Source organism: Chionomys nivalis, chromosome 24 (genome assembly GCF_950005125.1).
Source record: "Chionomys nivalis chromosome 24, mChiNiv1.1, whole genome shotgun sequence".
In the NCBI taxonomy this organism is placed as follows: domain Eukaryota; kingdom Metazoa; phylum Chordata; class Mammalia; order Rodentia; family Cricetidae; genus Chionomys; species Chionomys nivalis.
In genome coordinates, this window is record NC_080109.1 from 9,901,889 (window position 1) to 9,917,862 (window position 15,974).

The window sequence follows — 15,974 nt, forward strand, 5'->3', positions numbered from 1 at the left end:
TCAGAACTCGCTATGAAACTCCGGATCCCGAAGATCCAACGCTGCTTTCTGACCTTCATGGGCACTTCTGCTCATGTGCATATGCACATATACACATAACTAAAAATTAAAAAGTAAATCTTAAAAATTATATATAACTGAGCAGGGCGGTGGTGGTGCACACCTTTAATCCCAGCACTAAGGAGGCAGAGCCAGATGGATCTTTGTGAGTTCGAGGCCAAGTTGGTCTACAAAAGCTAGTTTCAGGACGGTCTCCAAAGCTACAGAGAAACTTTGTAACAAAAAATATTGTATGTAATTGACAATGTACTCATGTTTTAGATTTTTATGCAAACATAAGATTCAGTTATTACTGCACAAATCGCTACAGAAACTTAAAATTAGTATACACAAAATGCACACATGATTAAAAATCAATAATTATTTGAAAGCTCATAGTTTGTTTATCAAAAATAAATGAGTGGATGCAATTTTATCATTGGAGGCAAGGAAAGCCTGTTTTATTGGGCACATTAGGTAGCTCACAGTGTTGTATGGTGTTTCAAAATGTTTATAAGAACAGGTTTTTCACATATTCACCATAACAAAATGTTTAAAGCTTTGGGCGATCATTACGCTAAAGACTCTGAGTTGATTGTGATCCAGTTTATACCCGATTAGAACATTATCTCGCTCTTCATGTTCTTCCAAGTGTTATTCTATTTTCCTTGGTTTTCCCCAGAACTGACAAAAAGAACTGATGGGTTACATTTCCGCACCATGTGCATGGAAACCGAACAGATTCTTAGTGATGGATCATCAGTTTTGCATTATGATGTGCACAATCTCTATGGATGGTCGCAAATGAAACCCACTCTGGAGTAAGTAATGTTTGTCATTTTCCTCTCTGGCTTTCTCGTTCATTTTTATATTGATGATATCAGCTTCAAGGTTTCATATTTCAAGAGTCTTGCCAAATTTCTTTCTTTTCCAATAGTTCTTTGTAAATTACTTCTTTCTTCATAAGTCTTAGAGAAAAATCATTTCTATCTGTCAGTCAGTTGAGCAATCAAACAAAATCTGTCTTTCCTCATTATATTCTTATGGTTTTTTATTTCTTTCATTGTATTCCAAAGAATTCTAGGCCTTATTTTGCTGTCCAAAATATGCCTCGCACAATATTTGGTGAATAATGTTGAAGTACAAATGAGTAAAAAAAGCTTGAGTAAATTTGTAATTTAAACTAATTATTAACATAATCCAGTTAACCTTCCACTGGCATTCAAAGAGTCCTTTAGAATATCCTGGATTACGTCAAGTTGGTAGCTAACACTAACCATTACATGAATAACAAAGCAACATGATGAATTGTTGGAGATGAAGCAGATCATAATAATCACTGTGTTCCTTGCTGTAACCCAAAAGATATTTAATTCTAATAAGAAACTTAGCCAGTATTAAAATCTAGTTATGCATGTGGGGTGTCATCTTTTGAATTGTTGTTTTGTTTTCAAGACTGGATTTCTCTTTGTATCCCTGGCTGTCCTGGAACTCACTCTGAAGATCAGACTAACCCTAAACTCACTGCCTGCCTCTGCTTCCAGAGTGAGGTGATTAAAGGCATGAACCATCTCTGTCCAAACTATACTTTTATAGTTTGCATTCATATAAAGATTTTTGAGTATCATCAAATTTTTTCAGCTAATGGAACATCTATGTATACACATGTTAGTCAGAGAAAGGGAAAGAGCGATGAGAAAACAATTGAATAATGACAGAGGAAAGTGAGAGAAAGAGGAAAGAGTTGCAGATAATATAAACCAATATATTGTTGCATTACACTTTAAACTAGAATCTATTTTAATATGCACAAATCATTAAGGCTAGTCTCTCTAAGACTAGAAAAGAAAGACAAGAGTAATTATAAACAAATTTGTATAATACATTTTCTTGGTAGGATTTCGCTTGGGATAAATTCCACAAATATATTACACTGATTCTTTTTTGAAAAACAAACAAAAAAATCCATTAATGCTGTCCATTCATCATTTACTGTAAAGCAGGGGAGGCCTTAGCAAATATATTCTTCAGACTGATATGTGTAATAAAAGTGGCAGTTTGTAACTGAGAAGAGCCGCAATGAGTTATCACATCTTTACTTCTATTAAATGCTACAAGTTTAAGTAGAATAAAATTCTGTATTTGATTAATTTGCTTAATTGATATAGTCTATAGTTAACTTACATGTATTGGAAGGCTTAGAAAGGAAATTTTTACATTACATGTGTATTTCACTCTAGCAAATGTAAAGAGGGAAGAAAATGATCTGTCATGCCTGGGAGGGAGTATTTTACTACACAGTGAGTGAAGACACAGCTGTGAAGGGCTGGCTGTGATGGGAAACCTGACTATAGAGTAGATACTGTGTTTCCATGGAAGTCAATTGTATGGAAATATGCCAGATGTGGTAATTCAAGCTTCTAATCCCAACATTAGAAGACAGATCTCTGGGTTCAACGTCAGCTTGGCCAACAAAACAAGTTCCAGGACAGCCAGGGCTACACAGAAAAACTCTGTGTTGTAAAAAAAACAACAACAAAAGAAATATTTAAAGAAAATAGCTAATGTAAACATGCAATTTATGCTTCATTGTACAGTGCCTTACGGAGGACCACTGGTCTGAGAGGGATAGTCATCTCTCGGTCCACATATCCCACTGCTGGTCGATGGGGGGGGCACTGGCTTGGAGACAATTATGCAAACTGGGATAATTTGGAAAAATCACTCATTGGTATGTGATCAATTATCTTCTATCATATCATTGTTATTTAAACTTTTCAATGAACATTGCTTTGCTTTGTGCTAAATAAATATTACAGATAAATTGTAAGAAATAAAATAGTCACATAATTTTATAACACAGGACATCATTGAAATGTCACTAGTCAGGAAGGCAGAACATAGAATCCAAATGATCAGAAAAACAACTGACTGATGAGACTTAGCTAGTTTGTTTGGATAAGCATCACCCACCATCCATTTTGGACCCTGTTTTTTAGTTGAAGAAAACATGAGCTTGAAGAGACACTATTCTAAAGCTAAGGGGGCAATCTGAAGGCATCATCTGCTAGAGAATAAATCACTGAGAAATGTTCAAGAAGGAAACTCATCGAACTAAAGCCTTTCTGACAGTAGATACACGGCAAATGACTACAGCATTTCAAACCACAAATAAATAGTTGCTGCTTTGATTCTCTACTTAAATATCATCGGCTAATGAGAGATTCATTAAAACCATATTTAGAATAACCCTTTACCAAACAGCTGAGTAGTTACATGCATTCTCTTTTGTTGAAGGCATCATTTTTAATATTACTTAATAAGAATAATTATATTTGTTTTATATGGTAGATAATGGTTAAATAATAGTAGAAAGACAATTTATTTTTCAAAATGAAAGTGAGGAAAACAGTACTATTTTGTGCTGTTTCACCATGGTGTGCTTATAGCTTACTTGTGTTTAAATTATGTTATAGTGTTATTGTCTTAAAGCATATGCTCTCTTATTTTAGAAAATATAATTAATACAACTGAGCTCAACAAGTATGATTATAAAGGAATAATTCATTATTATACCAAAATGTTTCATTTAATAAGAACTTACAATGAATAGAGCATCTTCATTAATAAAATAAAAATATATTTTATTCTAATTTTTAGGCATGCTGGAGTTTAATCTTTTTGGGATACCATATGTAAGTAGATCTATCCAGTTTACATTTGTAGTCTATAACTATTAAGAAACAATAATTAATATGCATTAAATATAACTTTCGTTTAGGTTGGAGCAGATATCTGTGGTTTTTTCAATGATTCAGAATATCATCTCTGTACTCGTTGGACGCAAGTTGGAGCCTTTTATCCATTTTCAAGAAACCACAACATTCAATTTACTAGAGTATGTAATTACTACTTTATGTCTGTTTGGTTTATTGTGTTTGTTTTTCCCCTACACAACCTTAGATTGTTTGTTGTTTTTGATTCAATCATATTTTACTTGACAAAGTTTTAAATGAATTTTTTAAATATATTCATAGTTATTAAATATTACTTAGTTCATCTTTTTAATGCATTTAAGACCTGTAGTACACTCAGGTCACATGGCTTGGATCTGGAACACATATACTGTAGCTGGTCTATAAGATTTTGGAAGAGTTAGGAGAATATCCTACTATAGAACTTATTCCACACTGGGACAGAGCAACAATAAAAAAAAAATCAGATAGAAACTAAATTGATGAGAACTGTGAGACATTTGCACTGATGAATGAAATGGGAAGAGTTAAAATTAATTATTTAAAGAACAAGTTGGTAAATTTAGAAACAAGAAAAGATAACAAGAATTTTAAGAGCAGATTTCTGTGCAGTGTCAAACACTGAGAGTTATTATTTGCAGGCTTATTTTGAGTCAATTATACCGGGCTTAATTTCATGGAAAACTATGAACAGTTAGAGTCAATATCCTACTAAGTACTAGTTGGTACTAAACTTTTAGCTAATAGTGCAGAGAAAAGGTAAAAGGAGCAGAAAACTTATCAGTCAAGGTTGACAACAGAAAGACATAGACCAAACATATTTCCTAATCAACAGATGTGTGCTATGCTGAGAAAATTTTGTGCCATCTCAATTTTACTTGAGCTAGAAGAGTTGGATTTATTGTCTTAATAGTCAAAATACAAGGATACAAAGCAATTTAGGACTACATTCTGAAGCAGTTTGAAAGGCAAACTGTGAAGAAATATTTTGAAGAAATTTGAAAAATATAATAGAAACTTGTTACTAACATAGGAGATTAAGACTAGAGGAAAAGAGCAGGGATTAAGAAAAGCCCAAGTCAAAAAGGAATGACTTAGAGAATATGTACCAAGAATATTCAACTTGTGTAAGTATGAATTAATGTAACAAAACTTGACACTCTATGACATAAATATATTATGTCAATAGAACAAGAGTTGAGATTAAGTAACTTGGCAATAGCCTATGATTTTTTTTCTCTTTCTACTTACTTGACTATGAAATTACTAAAATATATTATGTATCAATAACTAACATACATAGGATCACACATAATTTGATAGTTGTTGGGTTACTGTAGATTCAAGTTTTTGTTTGTTCTAATAGTGTGTCTGCCAGGGATAACACCAGGTTATCATTTCAGCTTTATTTCCCAAATCTAATAAAACTGGAATCTTCATACGCATGATGTAGCTCCAAAAGGTCCCCCAATAATTGCTATCAACAAGTATGGGAGGTGTTCTTGGCAGTTGTGAGGGACTGCAGTTTGTTTACATGACAATTTAACTATACAACAATCACTGTCCCTTATGTTTTCCTTAAATGAACAACAATATTTTTATAAATTCTTAATACTACTTCACCAATACTACTCTTTTGAATTGAAATTCATATACCAAAGTAGACTGAAATGCTGTCATTTAAGGTTAGTATACATACTTCTCCTGTGTTATTAGTACTGTAATCTATCATTTCATGTGTGAATGTATGGCGTATGAGGCCAGCATGGTGAGCTTGACTTATCTCTTGGTATATTTCTTGGTATTTGATACTTATCTCAGGCCACTTTTATGTAGCAAACCATATAATTTCCTTGCTACACTTCACATTCCAGCATTATTACCATAGCTGACCATGCATTTATTATCTTTCAAAATATGAACTATATTTCGTGTATGTTTACTTATGTTTGTCTTAATTGCATTATCTTTTAAAAATACTAATATTGCACCACTTTCATTCTATATAAATGATGCAGTATTTAGGATTTTTGTAAAGACAGTGCTTAGCACATGATATTGCTAATAATTTGTTACTTTTATTCTTCAATTTGACTGTTAAGATTTAAACAATGAAACATGGCTGTTTCATTATGTTTTCTTTTAGAGGCAGGATCCTGTTTCCTGGAATGAAACTTTTGCTAACATGTCAAGGGAGGTCCTAGAGATCAGATACACCTTGCTGCCCTATTTCTACACTCTGATGCATGAAGTCCATGTTAGTGGCGGCACTGTCATCAGACCCCTAATGCATGAGTAAGTACAAGACCCAGTTGATTCTTCCACAAACAGATTCCATTTGCTTCAATCTATTATATATCCTAGTACAATATTTTGTAGTTGCTTTACTATATATTTAGAGCTAAGAAAGCATTTATAGAATAAGTCTAATAAACCTTCGAATGTAGACCTTTCTCATATAAAATGCCCTAATGATTAAAAAGTAATACTTATTTTAAGAATACCACGTTAACTTATTCCTAAGGCATTTTGCTTCTCAGTTCTCCAACGATTTTAACTGAGTAGTTAAATGTGGTGGCCTGCCAAATTTTATTATTGACAAAGTAATAAAATTTACAACTGGGTAATATAAATTAAGACCTAGTACTCAAAATGAACTTATCAAAATAATAATTTTCACTTGTATGCCTTCACTTTTGTTTAAAGACTAAAAGGTGGTGGCAAACAAGAAACCGTGGGCGTGATCAACCATAAGTGGCACACTGATATAGTACCACCTTCCCCAAAGCTCAGACATTACTGTAGGAGAGGAAGAAAGATTGCAAGAGTCAGAGGTTACGGATGACTACAGTAACACACACACAAGGCAGCTGCGCATATGAACTCACAAGGCTGGGACAGTGGTCACAAGGTTTGCTCAAGCTCATGCCAGAGAAAATCCAAGTTTGGAATGGAATATAGATAGAAAATCCTACTCTTACACTTAAGATTAATCCCTTTTGCATTTTTAAAATTTGATAGTATGATTATGGATTCTGAACATTTCCTTTGCCCTACTGAGAGTGCTTCAGTCTTTGTCTCATGGGGACTACCACAAGGGGTTAACCCCAACTGTTATTTTACCACCACCCTTGGTTGCTAATGAAAGAAAACAAAAGCAAAATTTAAAGAGGGGTTAGTTGTGTGATTACAGTAGCATGAGAAATGGGAACATTTGCTAGTGTCTATTTCCAAATTTGGTCTTTTTCAATGTTAGAAATCAACTTACATATGCAAGAATCTTTAATGATATAATGGCATGGCAGACAATATAAAAGCTCTAAGATAGGCAATCTCCCCCAGATTAAAATGTCAATGTACTGGGCTGGGGGAGATTGCCTATTTTAGAGCTTTTCATATTGCATTGACATTTTAATCTTCATTATTTGGACTAAGTATTCCCTACCCAGCAGTGTGTCTCCTAGTTTCTAACGTTGTATCTTAGTACTTTAGCTGTTGAAGTGGCCTTTCTAAATCACTGGTCCTCTCTTAATTTTGTTATTTTTGTTTTTAAGAGTATTTACACTTTGGAAACAGGATTTTACTTTGAATACTTGGAACTCATTATGTCACCTAGACTAGTCTTCTCCTGCCTCAGCTTTCATGTATGGGATTACATATGTAAACCTACAAAGCTTGTCTTAAAAAATACCCTTCTTGGGAAGGGGAGAAGCAGGGAGGGGGAGCAGAGAAAAATGTAGAACTCAATAAAAATCAATGAAAAACCCTTCTTTTAAAATTTAGAAAGAAATTATAAACATCCATATAGTAAAAGTTTTACAACTTTTGCAGGCTGTCATTTCTGCTTCCAATTTTGCTGATCCTTTACTAGGCAAAATGAATATTTAAATACCTGTATTAACTCTACATCACAGTTACATGTTTTTATACTGTTCAAATACTCCTTAACAATCCTTTTTATTAGAACATTTAGATATGATTTGGTTTTACTCAGAAGTATATACTGTTTCACACTGTGTTTCAAACAACCAAGAAGTTCTTTGTTGTAGCTATATATGAGCATAGATTTTAGTTGAATCCACAAAAGTCTTTAGAGCAAACTGGGTTTAGAATGAGCATTTTATGGTGTTCAGAAGAGAATAAGTTCCTTGGCTTAATTGAAAACTTTGTGATTCTTTTGTGAAGGTTCTTTGATGATAAGGAAACCTGGGAAATATACAGGCAGTTCCTGTGGGGTCCAGCTTTTATGGTGACCCCTGTCCTTCACCCTGTAAGTGTGACCATGTATTTATTCATAAAATGTTTTGATTTGATTTCAGATGATTTCAATGACTTTCCTTTTCAATTCTAGTACGTGACCACTGTGACTGGCTATGTACCTAATGATCGGTGGTTTGACTACCATACGGTAAGTTTTATAAGAATTCTTAGAAGTTAACTAAACTGAAATATATATTTGAATGATTATATGATAAGCTCTGATTCTGTTTATTTTCCACTAAAAAAATTCAAAGTTAGTAATATGCTGTTAATTACTACTGACAGCAAATTAACATACCATTGAACAATCATTTATTATACTCTAGTGTTTACACAGGTATTGTTTTGTTTATACGATATTACAAACATCTATTGCTCTTTTGGTTAGAAAATTTGGCCACCATAATTAATAGAGTTTTTCATCTTTTGTAACCTTGCAAAATCTGCACATTTCTGCATAGTACATCTTAAAAACAAATAACAATATGAGGATAAAAATGTAACCAGGACCTAAGGATACACTTTAATAAAATGATTTCTCTTTTAAAAAATATCATCTTGTGTTTTGTTAGTTTTTGACTAGAAAACTGTAACACTTGACTTCATGAATGTGTCTTCTTACATTCTTGCATTACTCATTGCTTCATGTCCATTCTTCCCATCCTTCTCCTTACCAGGGGGAAGATATAAAGGTCAGAGGACAACAACAAACATTTCCAGCTCCTTATGATAAAATAAATCTACATGTCCGAGGAGGTTACATTCTACCGTGCCAAGAACCCGGGCAGAGCACATATTACAGGTAAGTGAACTGTTTTTAAGACAGTCATTTCATTTTGTAATATATCCTGCTCTAAAGTCAGTAGTTAGAAAGAATCTATCCTTTTCCCCTGTGATCCTTCAGCAATAACACAGGTGCTTAATCATAAACAGAAGGCAAGGCAGAAAAAGAGGCTTTTGATGAACTTCAGTTTTCCCTGCTCCCTAGTCCCCTGGGTTGCCCTACTGTCATCCCGGTAGGTCTTGCAGTTAAATACCCATCCTTAGCTTGGACAAGGACATTCTTTCTCTTTAGTAGAATGAGCAGTATGAATAATGACAGTGATTAATAACATTTCAAGGTCTGACGCTATCTTCCAGAATCACCTACTTAAAAATTTATTTAAAATGTAATTTCAAAAGAAAATTGCTAGTACCTCTACACACGCAACATGCATAAATGTAGAACACTCATGAAAAACGGTCTTCTAGTGACATATCCCCTTTATAAATAAGGCTTTCCTGACTAAATACAAACTGAATCTTCATGACTCGGTGTATGATATGCAGAGGTATTCGCAAACGAATATTTGATCTTTTGAACTACTGCCTAAGAAAGATCATTATATCTTTATTTTCAAATATGACATGAAAATAACACCTCATAAAAAACTTTTCTCTGGGTTCTTAATTTAATTTTTTTTTTTTATTTTTTCGTACTTGAGGCAGGATCTCATATAGAGAGAGAGACCTTGAACTTTACTTGCTATGTAGCACAGGATAACCTTAATCATCTGATCCTGCTGTTTTTTCCTTCTTGAGTGCTAAGATTTCAGATGTATCCCAACTTTCCTAGCTTCCGTAAGAATAGCACCCACACCCAGGGATTTATGTGTTTTGGGCCAACTGTCTAAGTGAACTATATTACTAGAACTAAAAACAATATTTTCCTAAGACTTTCTAGAATACAAATACGAATTATAGAAAACTAAAAGGAGGATTTAGAGGTTTCAATGTCTGCCATTTCATAGCCTCTTAATTATAAATACCCCATCATATTTGATGAACCTGCAAGAACATATCACTATCATCCAGTGTCTTAGTTTTCTCTGTTTAACTTCTATTCAAGTTCATATTCTTATATGACTAACATATAAAATATCCTAGTCTGTAAACATGGATAGAATTACATATTTCTTTCTTATAGTCGACGGAATTACATGAAGCTCATCGTTGCTGCAGATGACAATCAAAGAGCACAAGGAACTCTATTTTGGGACGATGGAGATAGTATAGGTGAGTTTCCCATTCCCCAGATGAATGGAGCTGACAGCATGCATCTTCCCCACATTGTGTTTGCTGTACTTAAAAGCTGAACACAACGCTAGACAGATCATTTAAAGTTAAAAGTATATAATTGCTTGAAACTGTACACACAATTTAAAAAAATTTAAAGGCTCCTCTCTTACTTTAAAACTCCTTAATCCCCATATTAAAAGGTAAATTAAGTGAAATGTGTGGGCGGGACTTAATTATAGCAGAAGCTAGCACAGCGCTGTTTACAGTGACATGGAAGGTCAATAAGCCAAACATGCCATGTTCTGTGTGCATAACTGATGCCCAAAACTTAGCTCTAAAATCAGCAGATCTCTGTAAAGCAGAATGAAATGTTTAGTCTCTTTGCTGTGTTACTATTGATTTTTGTTTTGTCTTTCTTTTTGCCTTTCTTTTTTGATATTCAATAAGTTTTTGTTGTCATTGTTTCTAATTTTACCATAACATATGAAATAATGTAAAATATATTTTCATAATTATGTCTCAACATCGCAAAAAATAGCTAAATCTTTCATCATGCCTTACTCTCCATTAGCATCAGGCACACATAAAAGTTTTGCTAAGAGTGTGTGTTCTGAATGCTTGAAGATAACTCAACTTTAAATGTACTTATCTTTAAAACAGGAGAATCTCATTTCTGTCCCAAAACATACCCCTCCTTTTCCTCCATTCATGGTAGTGTGTCCCTGCATTCCTACACTGAAGAATTGGTTTCTTCAAGTGTTTGTCCTATAGCAGATTGCCTCTTTCTGCCAGGAGAATAACAGCAAAAATAATGATCATTATGATAATGACAATACATGTCTCTTACAGTGTTTCTCTTACTGTATCTAAAATTTGCCACACAGAAAGTCTTTTGTAAGTGTTAGCTATATTTTTATTGTGGTTTGGTGGACTTTAGATAAAGTCATGGATCTGAATAACGTTTTTTATATGTTTTGTGTTTGATTTTGGCTAGAAATGCATCAGTAGAATATGGCTCCATTTTTAGTTAGAAAGAAAAAATAAGAATACTAGTATTTACTATTGTTCTTTGAAAAATAAAATCTCTTCATATTTCTCTCTCTCCACAGACACTTATGAAAGAGATCTATACACCTTGATAGGATTCAGTCTAAATCAAGTACGTAATACTGTCTATAATCAACAGTACTAAAAATGTGTGGAGTTTAATTTCTGTTCATTATATAAAACACATGACTTAATATACTTAAATCACTGATTTGTTATGCAATGAGGTTCATTTTGGTTCACAGCTCTGTATTTTTCTGGCTATTTACTTGAATTTTTAAATGGAGTATTTGCTTCTTTGTCTTTGCCTTTCTAGACAACGTTAACAAGCACAGTACTGAAAAGGGGGTATATAAACAAATATGAGATGCTGCTGGGAGATATCTATGTGTGGGGGAAAGGAACAGCCAGTGTCTCTGATGTTACTTTGATTTATGATGGAAATACACTAAAACCTTCATTCACTCAAGAAGCAGACAAAGAGGTGAGTGACATATGGATGTGCTTGACAGAAGCATGCCTCTGTAAAACATCTGCACGACTCCTCATGGTCATCGCCAGGACTAAAACACAGTGACAATTTTTTTTTTCATTTTAGTTTTTTGAAACAGGGTTTTTCTGTAGATTTGAAACCTGTCCTGGAACTAGCTCTTGTAGACCAGGCTGGCCTTGAACTCACAGAGAACTCCTCTGCCTCCTGAGTGCTGGGATTAAAGACATGAATCACTACTGCCCGGCCAAAATAAAAAAAAAATTAAATGTGGTGTTTGCCACTTATTCAATCTTGTTACACCTTCATATTTATTTTATGCTATTATCTTCAATTTTATGGCAGCTATTTTATAATTTTCCTCATATAAAATAAGCAATATTAATTTAGATTAAAATACCAAATTACTATTATGAGGAGCAATTTCTCAACTACTGTCTTCAATGGAAAGGTTTACCTTTGAGGGTTGCATGTGTCTTTCATGAAAAAATAATCTGTGAAGTTCTCTCAAAATTAATGTAACTCTGCTTAGCACCATGGATATTATCATGAGAGAGGCAGTAGAGACTCTGACGCAGGCATCAGGAGTCTTCTGTCAGAACAGCACCTGTGGTTACCATGCCTTTATATTTTCCACTATAATTTTAGATCTTAATTCTAAATTTGGCAAATATGTAGAAATATGTAGTCTCTCAAGTTCCTTCACATCCTAGTTGTGTGAATTTGTGACTCAAAAGTGTGGATTTAATACAATATATTTACTTAAGAAATTAGTTAACTGTGTTTCCTTTGATTAAGGTCATGTCTTCATGACTCTAACTGTGAAGAAAACATACTTTTCAAATTTGATACTGTATGAAAAGAGCTAGCAATCAATCAATCACTTAAAGTGCACTTAATTCACAGAATAACAGGTTGCACAACCTAAATTTTTAGACAGACATTTAAACTTTGCACAATCTTAGGTTTTAGAGGATTTCCCAGGCTGTGAAACTTTGATGACACCGTGGCTGTAGCTCTGTCCTTGAGCCAGAATACTCAGTGTTGACAGTGAGCTCTCCTCAGAACACTGGATTTTTGCATCAACTTAGAATTTAGTCTTTCTACTACTTTGACATTAAACTATCCTAAATTTCTTTAAATTATGTCAGCATGGGAAGCAGTTTGGAGTATTTGATGCTCTTCCTTAGTAAAAGTTGATAATTTAGTCCCTCAAAGATATTTTGTTTGTAAAAATTGTACTCACTTATAAAATTCCTAGTCAAAATGATACTACTTTATTAATCCTTTGGTTATAAAACCAAGAAACAGTCTCCCTGCCAAAACAAAATGTTTCTCCATGGTCCATATTTTAATGGTCATTAATTACAGTTTAAAATAAATTGTGTTTAAGAAATTGCCTATTTTTAGTTAGATTGATTAAAAAATGATGACTTTTTTATATTTTCCTGGGTTTTATTTAGCAATGGTAAATAAATCTCATATTTTGATACAAAAATGACAGTTGAAACAGGATCAGATGAGGGATTCTAACATGTGGCATTTCAAGTTCATTTGGGACAGTTAAACCATTTAAAAGCATACTCTTTCTTTTTTTTATTTGTTTATTATGTATACAATATTCTGTCTACATGTATGCCTGCAGGCCAGAAGAGGGCAGCAGACCTCATTACAGATGGTTGTGAGCCACCGTGTGGTTGCTGGGAATTGAACTCAGGACCTTTGGAAGAGCAGGCAATGCTCTTAACTGCTGAGCCATCTCTCCAGCCCAAAGCATACTCTTTCAAAAGAAGTTTGCTTCATTAATTACAATTCCTTGAAATTATAAGTTTAAATGCTAAGAAAATTACTTCAAAAATTTAAAAAATATATTCATTTAAAATAGCAGCTACCAACAGTTCCTTGTAAGTCTATGTCAATAACTACCACGCATGCATGAATATGTACACCAAAATTACATATGTCAGTTATCGACTACCAAATAGTCAAACCTGAAAAGTTACATATGAGTGACATTATACAGACTGTGAAAATTTCATTTCATTATTTAGGAATATTTTGTAAGTAACAACAACTAAAGAAAGCAAAGGCCATGCATCTGAAAAAAGCATGACATCATCAACTAGACAGACCCAGAATCACCTAAAAAAGAGTCTCTATGAGATATTGTCTAGACTAGGCTGGCCTGGGGGCATGTCTGTGGAGTTAGTCTTGAGCATGTTTATTATGTGGGAAGACACAATACGCTATTGCATCCCAAGCCTCTGTCTTAGACTGTATGAGGACAAAAGTGAGTTGATCTCTAGAAAGAATTCATGTAGCCATTGTTGCTAGTATTTACTGTGAATGGGATGTCACTTGCTCTTTTAAGTGGCCAATTTAAAAGTTCCATTTTGACTTCCTGGCTATGATGAACTCTAAACTGTGCTGTGAATGAAAACACCCCTGCCCTGTGAGAACCACACACACACAAAAAAAATTATGTATGAATACCATCATCAACCAAGAAAAAAACTGTAACTGTTAACTTACAGATACCCTGAGATGGAAATAGTGTTCGTTTTAAAAAAATGACAGGAAAAATAAAATTGTAATTAAACAATTAATTGTGATTTCACTTTCTGTTTTTAGATACTGACAATTAACATGAGACAGATGAATGTGTTCCTTGATGAACCAATAACTATCATCTGGTCATGAAGATTACCATCAGTTTGAGTTCCTGAGGAGTTCCGGATATCAGAGTCATAGTTCAACTTCAAACAACTCTCTCTTCCTGAATTCTTATATATTTTAAAACAGAATTTTAGTAGTCATTGTTTCAATATTTCTGTATTGTGTACATCAAAAGAAGTGCTAACCTATTCTATTAATGTGACCTGAATGCCATTGCTTTGCAGGTTTATCAGGATTTGAATAATAATATTTATGTTTTAAGCAACAACTAAACCTGTAAACTTGTATGCATGTAACTAGGATATGATTAAAGAAAATAATTTTTAAATTAACAATTTCTGTAATATAAATTTTATATGATATATTTAATTACATTGATGACTTATTTAACAAATCACAATATTTAATTTTGTATTATGCATATTTCATTCCAAAACAGAAAATAAAGGTATATAAATACATTAAGATGTGGTTTCTTTCCCTTTATTTTTCTAAGAAAGTCTCTCATTCGTTTTGGGCTACTGAATTAATATATGTTTTATTAAGAACATCAAATTTTCACAGTTCTTGGGTACCTATAGATCATTCTGTGTAGAGAATCATCTTACAATGACAGAGAGCTTGAGAAAGGAAGCATCTTCTTAACTTCTTCTTTAGTGGGCATTAGCAATTTTATGAGAGCTCCATCCTCATGACCTACTCATGAATCCTACTCCCAAAGGATCCATGTCTAAACGTCATCACATTGATGTTTGGAGTACAGCAATGTTGAAACTCCTGTGTTTAATAAAAATCCTTTTCTTTGTTTAGTTTCACTTCGGAGGCAGGGGAAAAAATAGTGTTTTCTATTCTTAGGCATTCAGGCTGCAGGGCTCTCATTTTAAAAATAGATTTCCATGTTGTCTTTGAGTTTTTAGATTTTAATATAGCTACAGTAATCGGCATCAAGACTGGAACTGAAAGGACAGAAACTTAAGTTAGTGGAACAGAATACAAAAATATCACAGAAATCTGGAAATAGTGGAAAGGCAACTTGAACGAAGATTTGCTTTTCAATTTAAAAAAAAAAAAAAGAACCCACGACTGAAATTATGATGTGTTTTATCTAACATTTTACCTCAATAATCATTATTCCATAGGAACAGACTCAAGGAATGTAAGATGTTTTAAAACCTTTTCAAACTTTTAAGGCTATTTCTTCTTTTATTGTAAATAGATTATTTTCTCAAAGAACATACCCAAATTATAGTTTTCCTTCCCCACATAATTATAGTTATGTCTCCCAGGTCCTTCCCATACCTCTTCCCTCCAGATCCACTCCCATACTGTCTCTCATTAGAAAAGAACAGGCTTCTAAGAGAGCATACCAAACATAGCAACATCAAATGTAATAGCATGAAACAAAAACTATCATATTGAAGTTGGACATGACAATTTAATGGGAGGAAGAGTCTCAAGAGCAGGCAGAAGAGACAGAGACCTACTTATTTTCAAAGTTAGGAGTCATATAAAAATATTTAGCTAATAGCTATAGTATAATTGCAGAAGACCGGGTGTGGACCCATGTAGACCCTGTGCTTGCTACTTCAGTCTCTGTGAGTTCATATGTGGCCTTCTTAGTTGGTTCAGAGTCCCTTGTTCTCCTGGTA

At 33.5% G+C, this 15,974-nt stretch overlaps 1 protein-coding gene across 1 annotated transcript in view; it reads left to right on the forward strand.

The window, feature by feature from the left end:
* Si (sucrase-isomaltase) overlaps positions 1-14,349 on the forward strand; it is a 64,080-nt gene extending 49,731 nt beyond the window's left edge. The window contains exons 36-47 of the mRNA XM_057756722.1: positions 722-860; positions 2,637-2,770; positions 3,700-3,734; positions 3,821-3,937; positions 5,941-6,089; positions 7,980-8,064; positions 8,146-8,202; positions 8,732-8,856; positions 10,021-10,109; positions 11,222-11,271; positions 11,476-11,643; positions 14,281-14,349. Of these exons, the coding sequence (XP_057612705.1) occupies positions 722-860; positions 2,637-2,770; positions 3,700-3,734; positions 3,821-3,937; positions 5,941-6,089; positions 7,980-8,064; positions 8,146-8,202; positions 8,732-8,856; positions 10,021-10,109; positions 11,222-11,271; positions 11,476-11,643; positions 14,281-14,349 (1,217 nt within the window). The remainder of the gene's footprint in view (positions 1-721; positions 861-2,636; positions 2,771-3,699; positions 3,735-3,820; positions 3,938-5,940; positions 6,090-7,979; positions 8,065-8,145; positions 8,203-8,731; positions 8,857-10,020; positions 10,110-11,221; positions 11,272-11,475; positions 11,644-14,280) is intronic.
* The last annotated feature ends 1,625 nt before the right edge of the window (positions 14,350-15,974 follow it).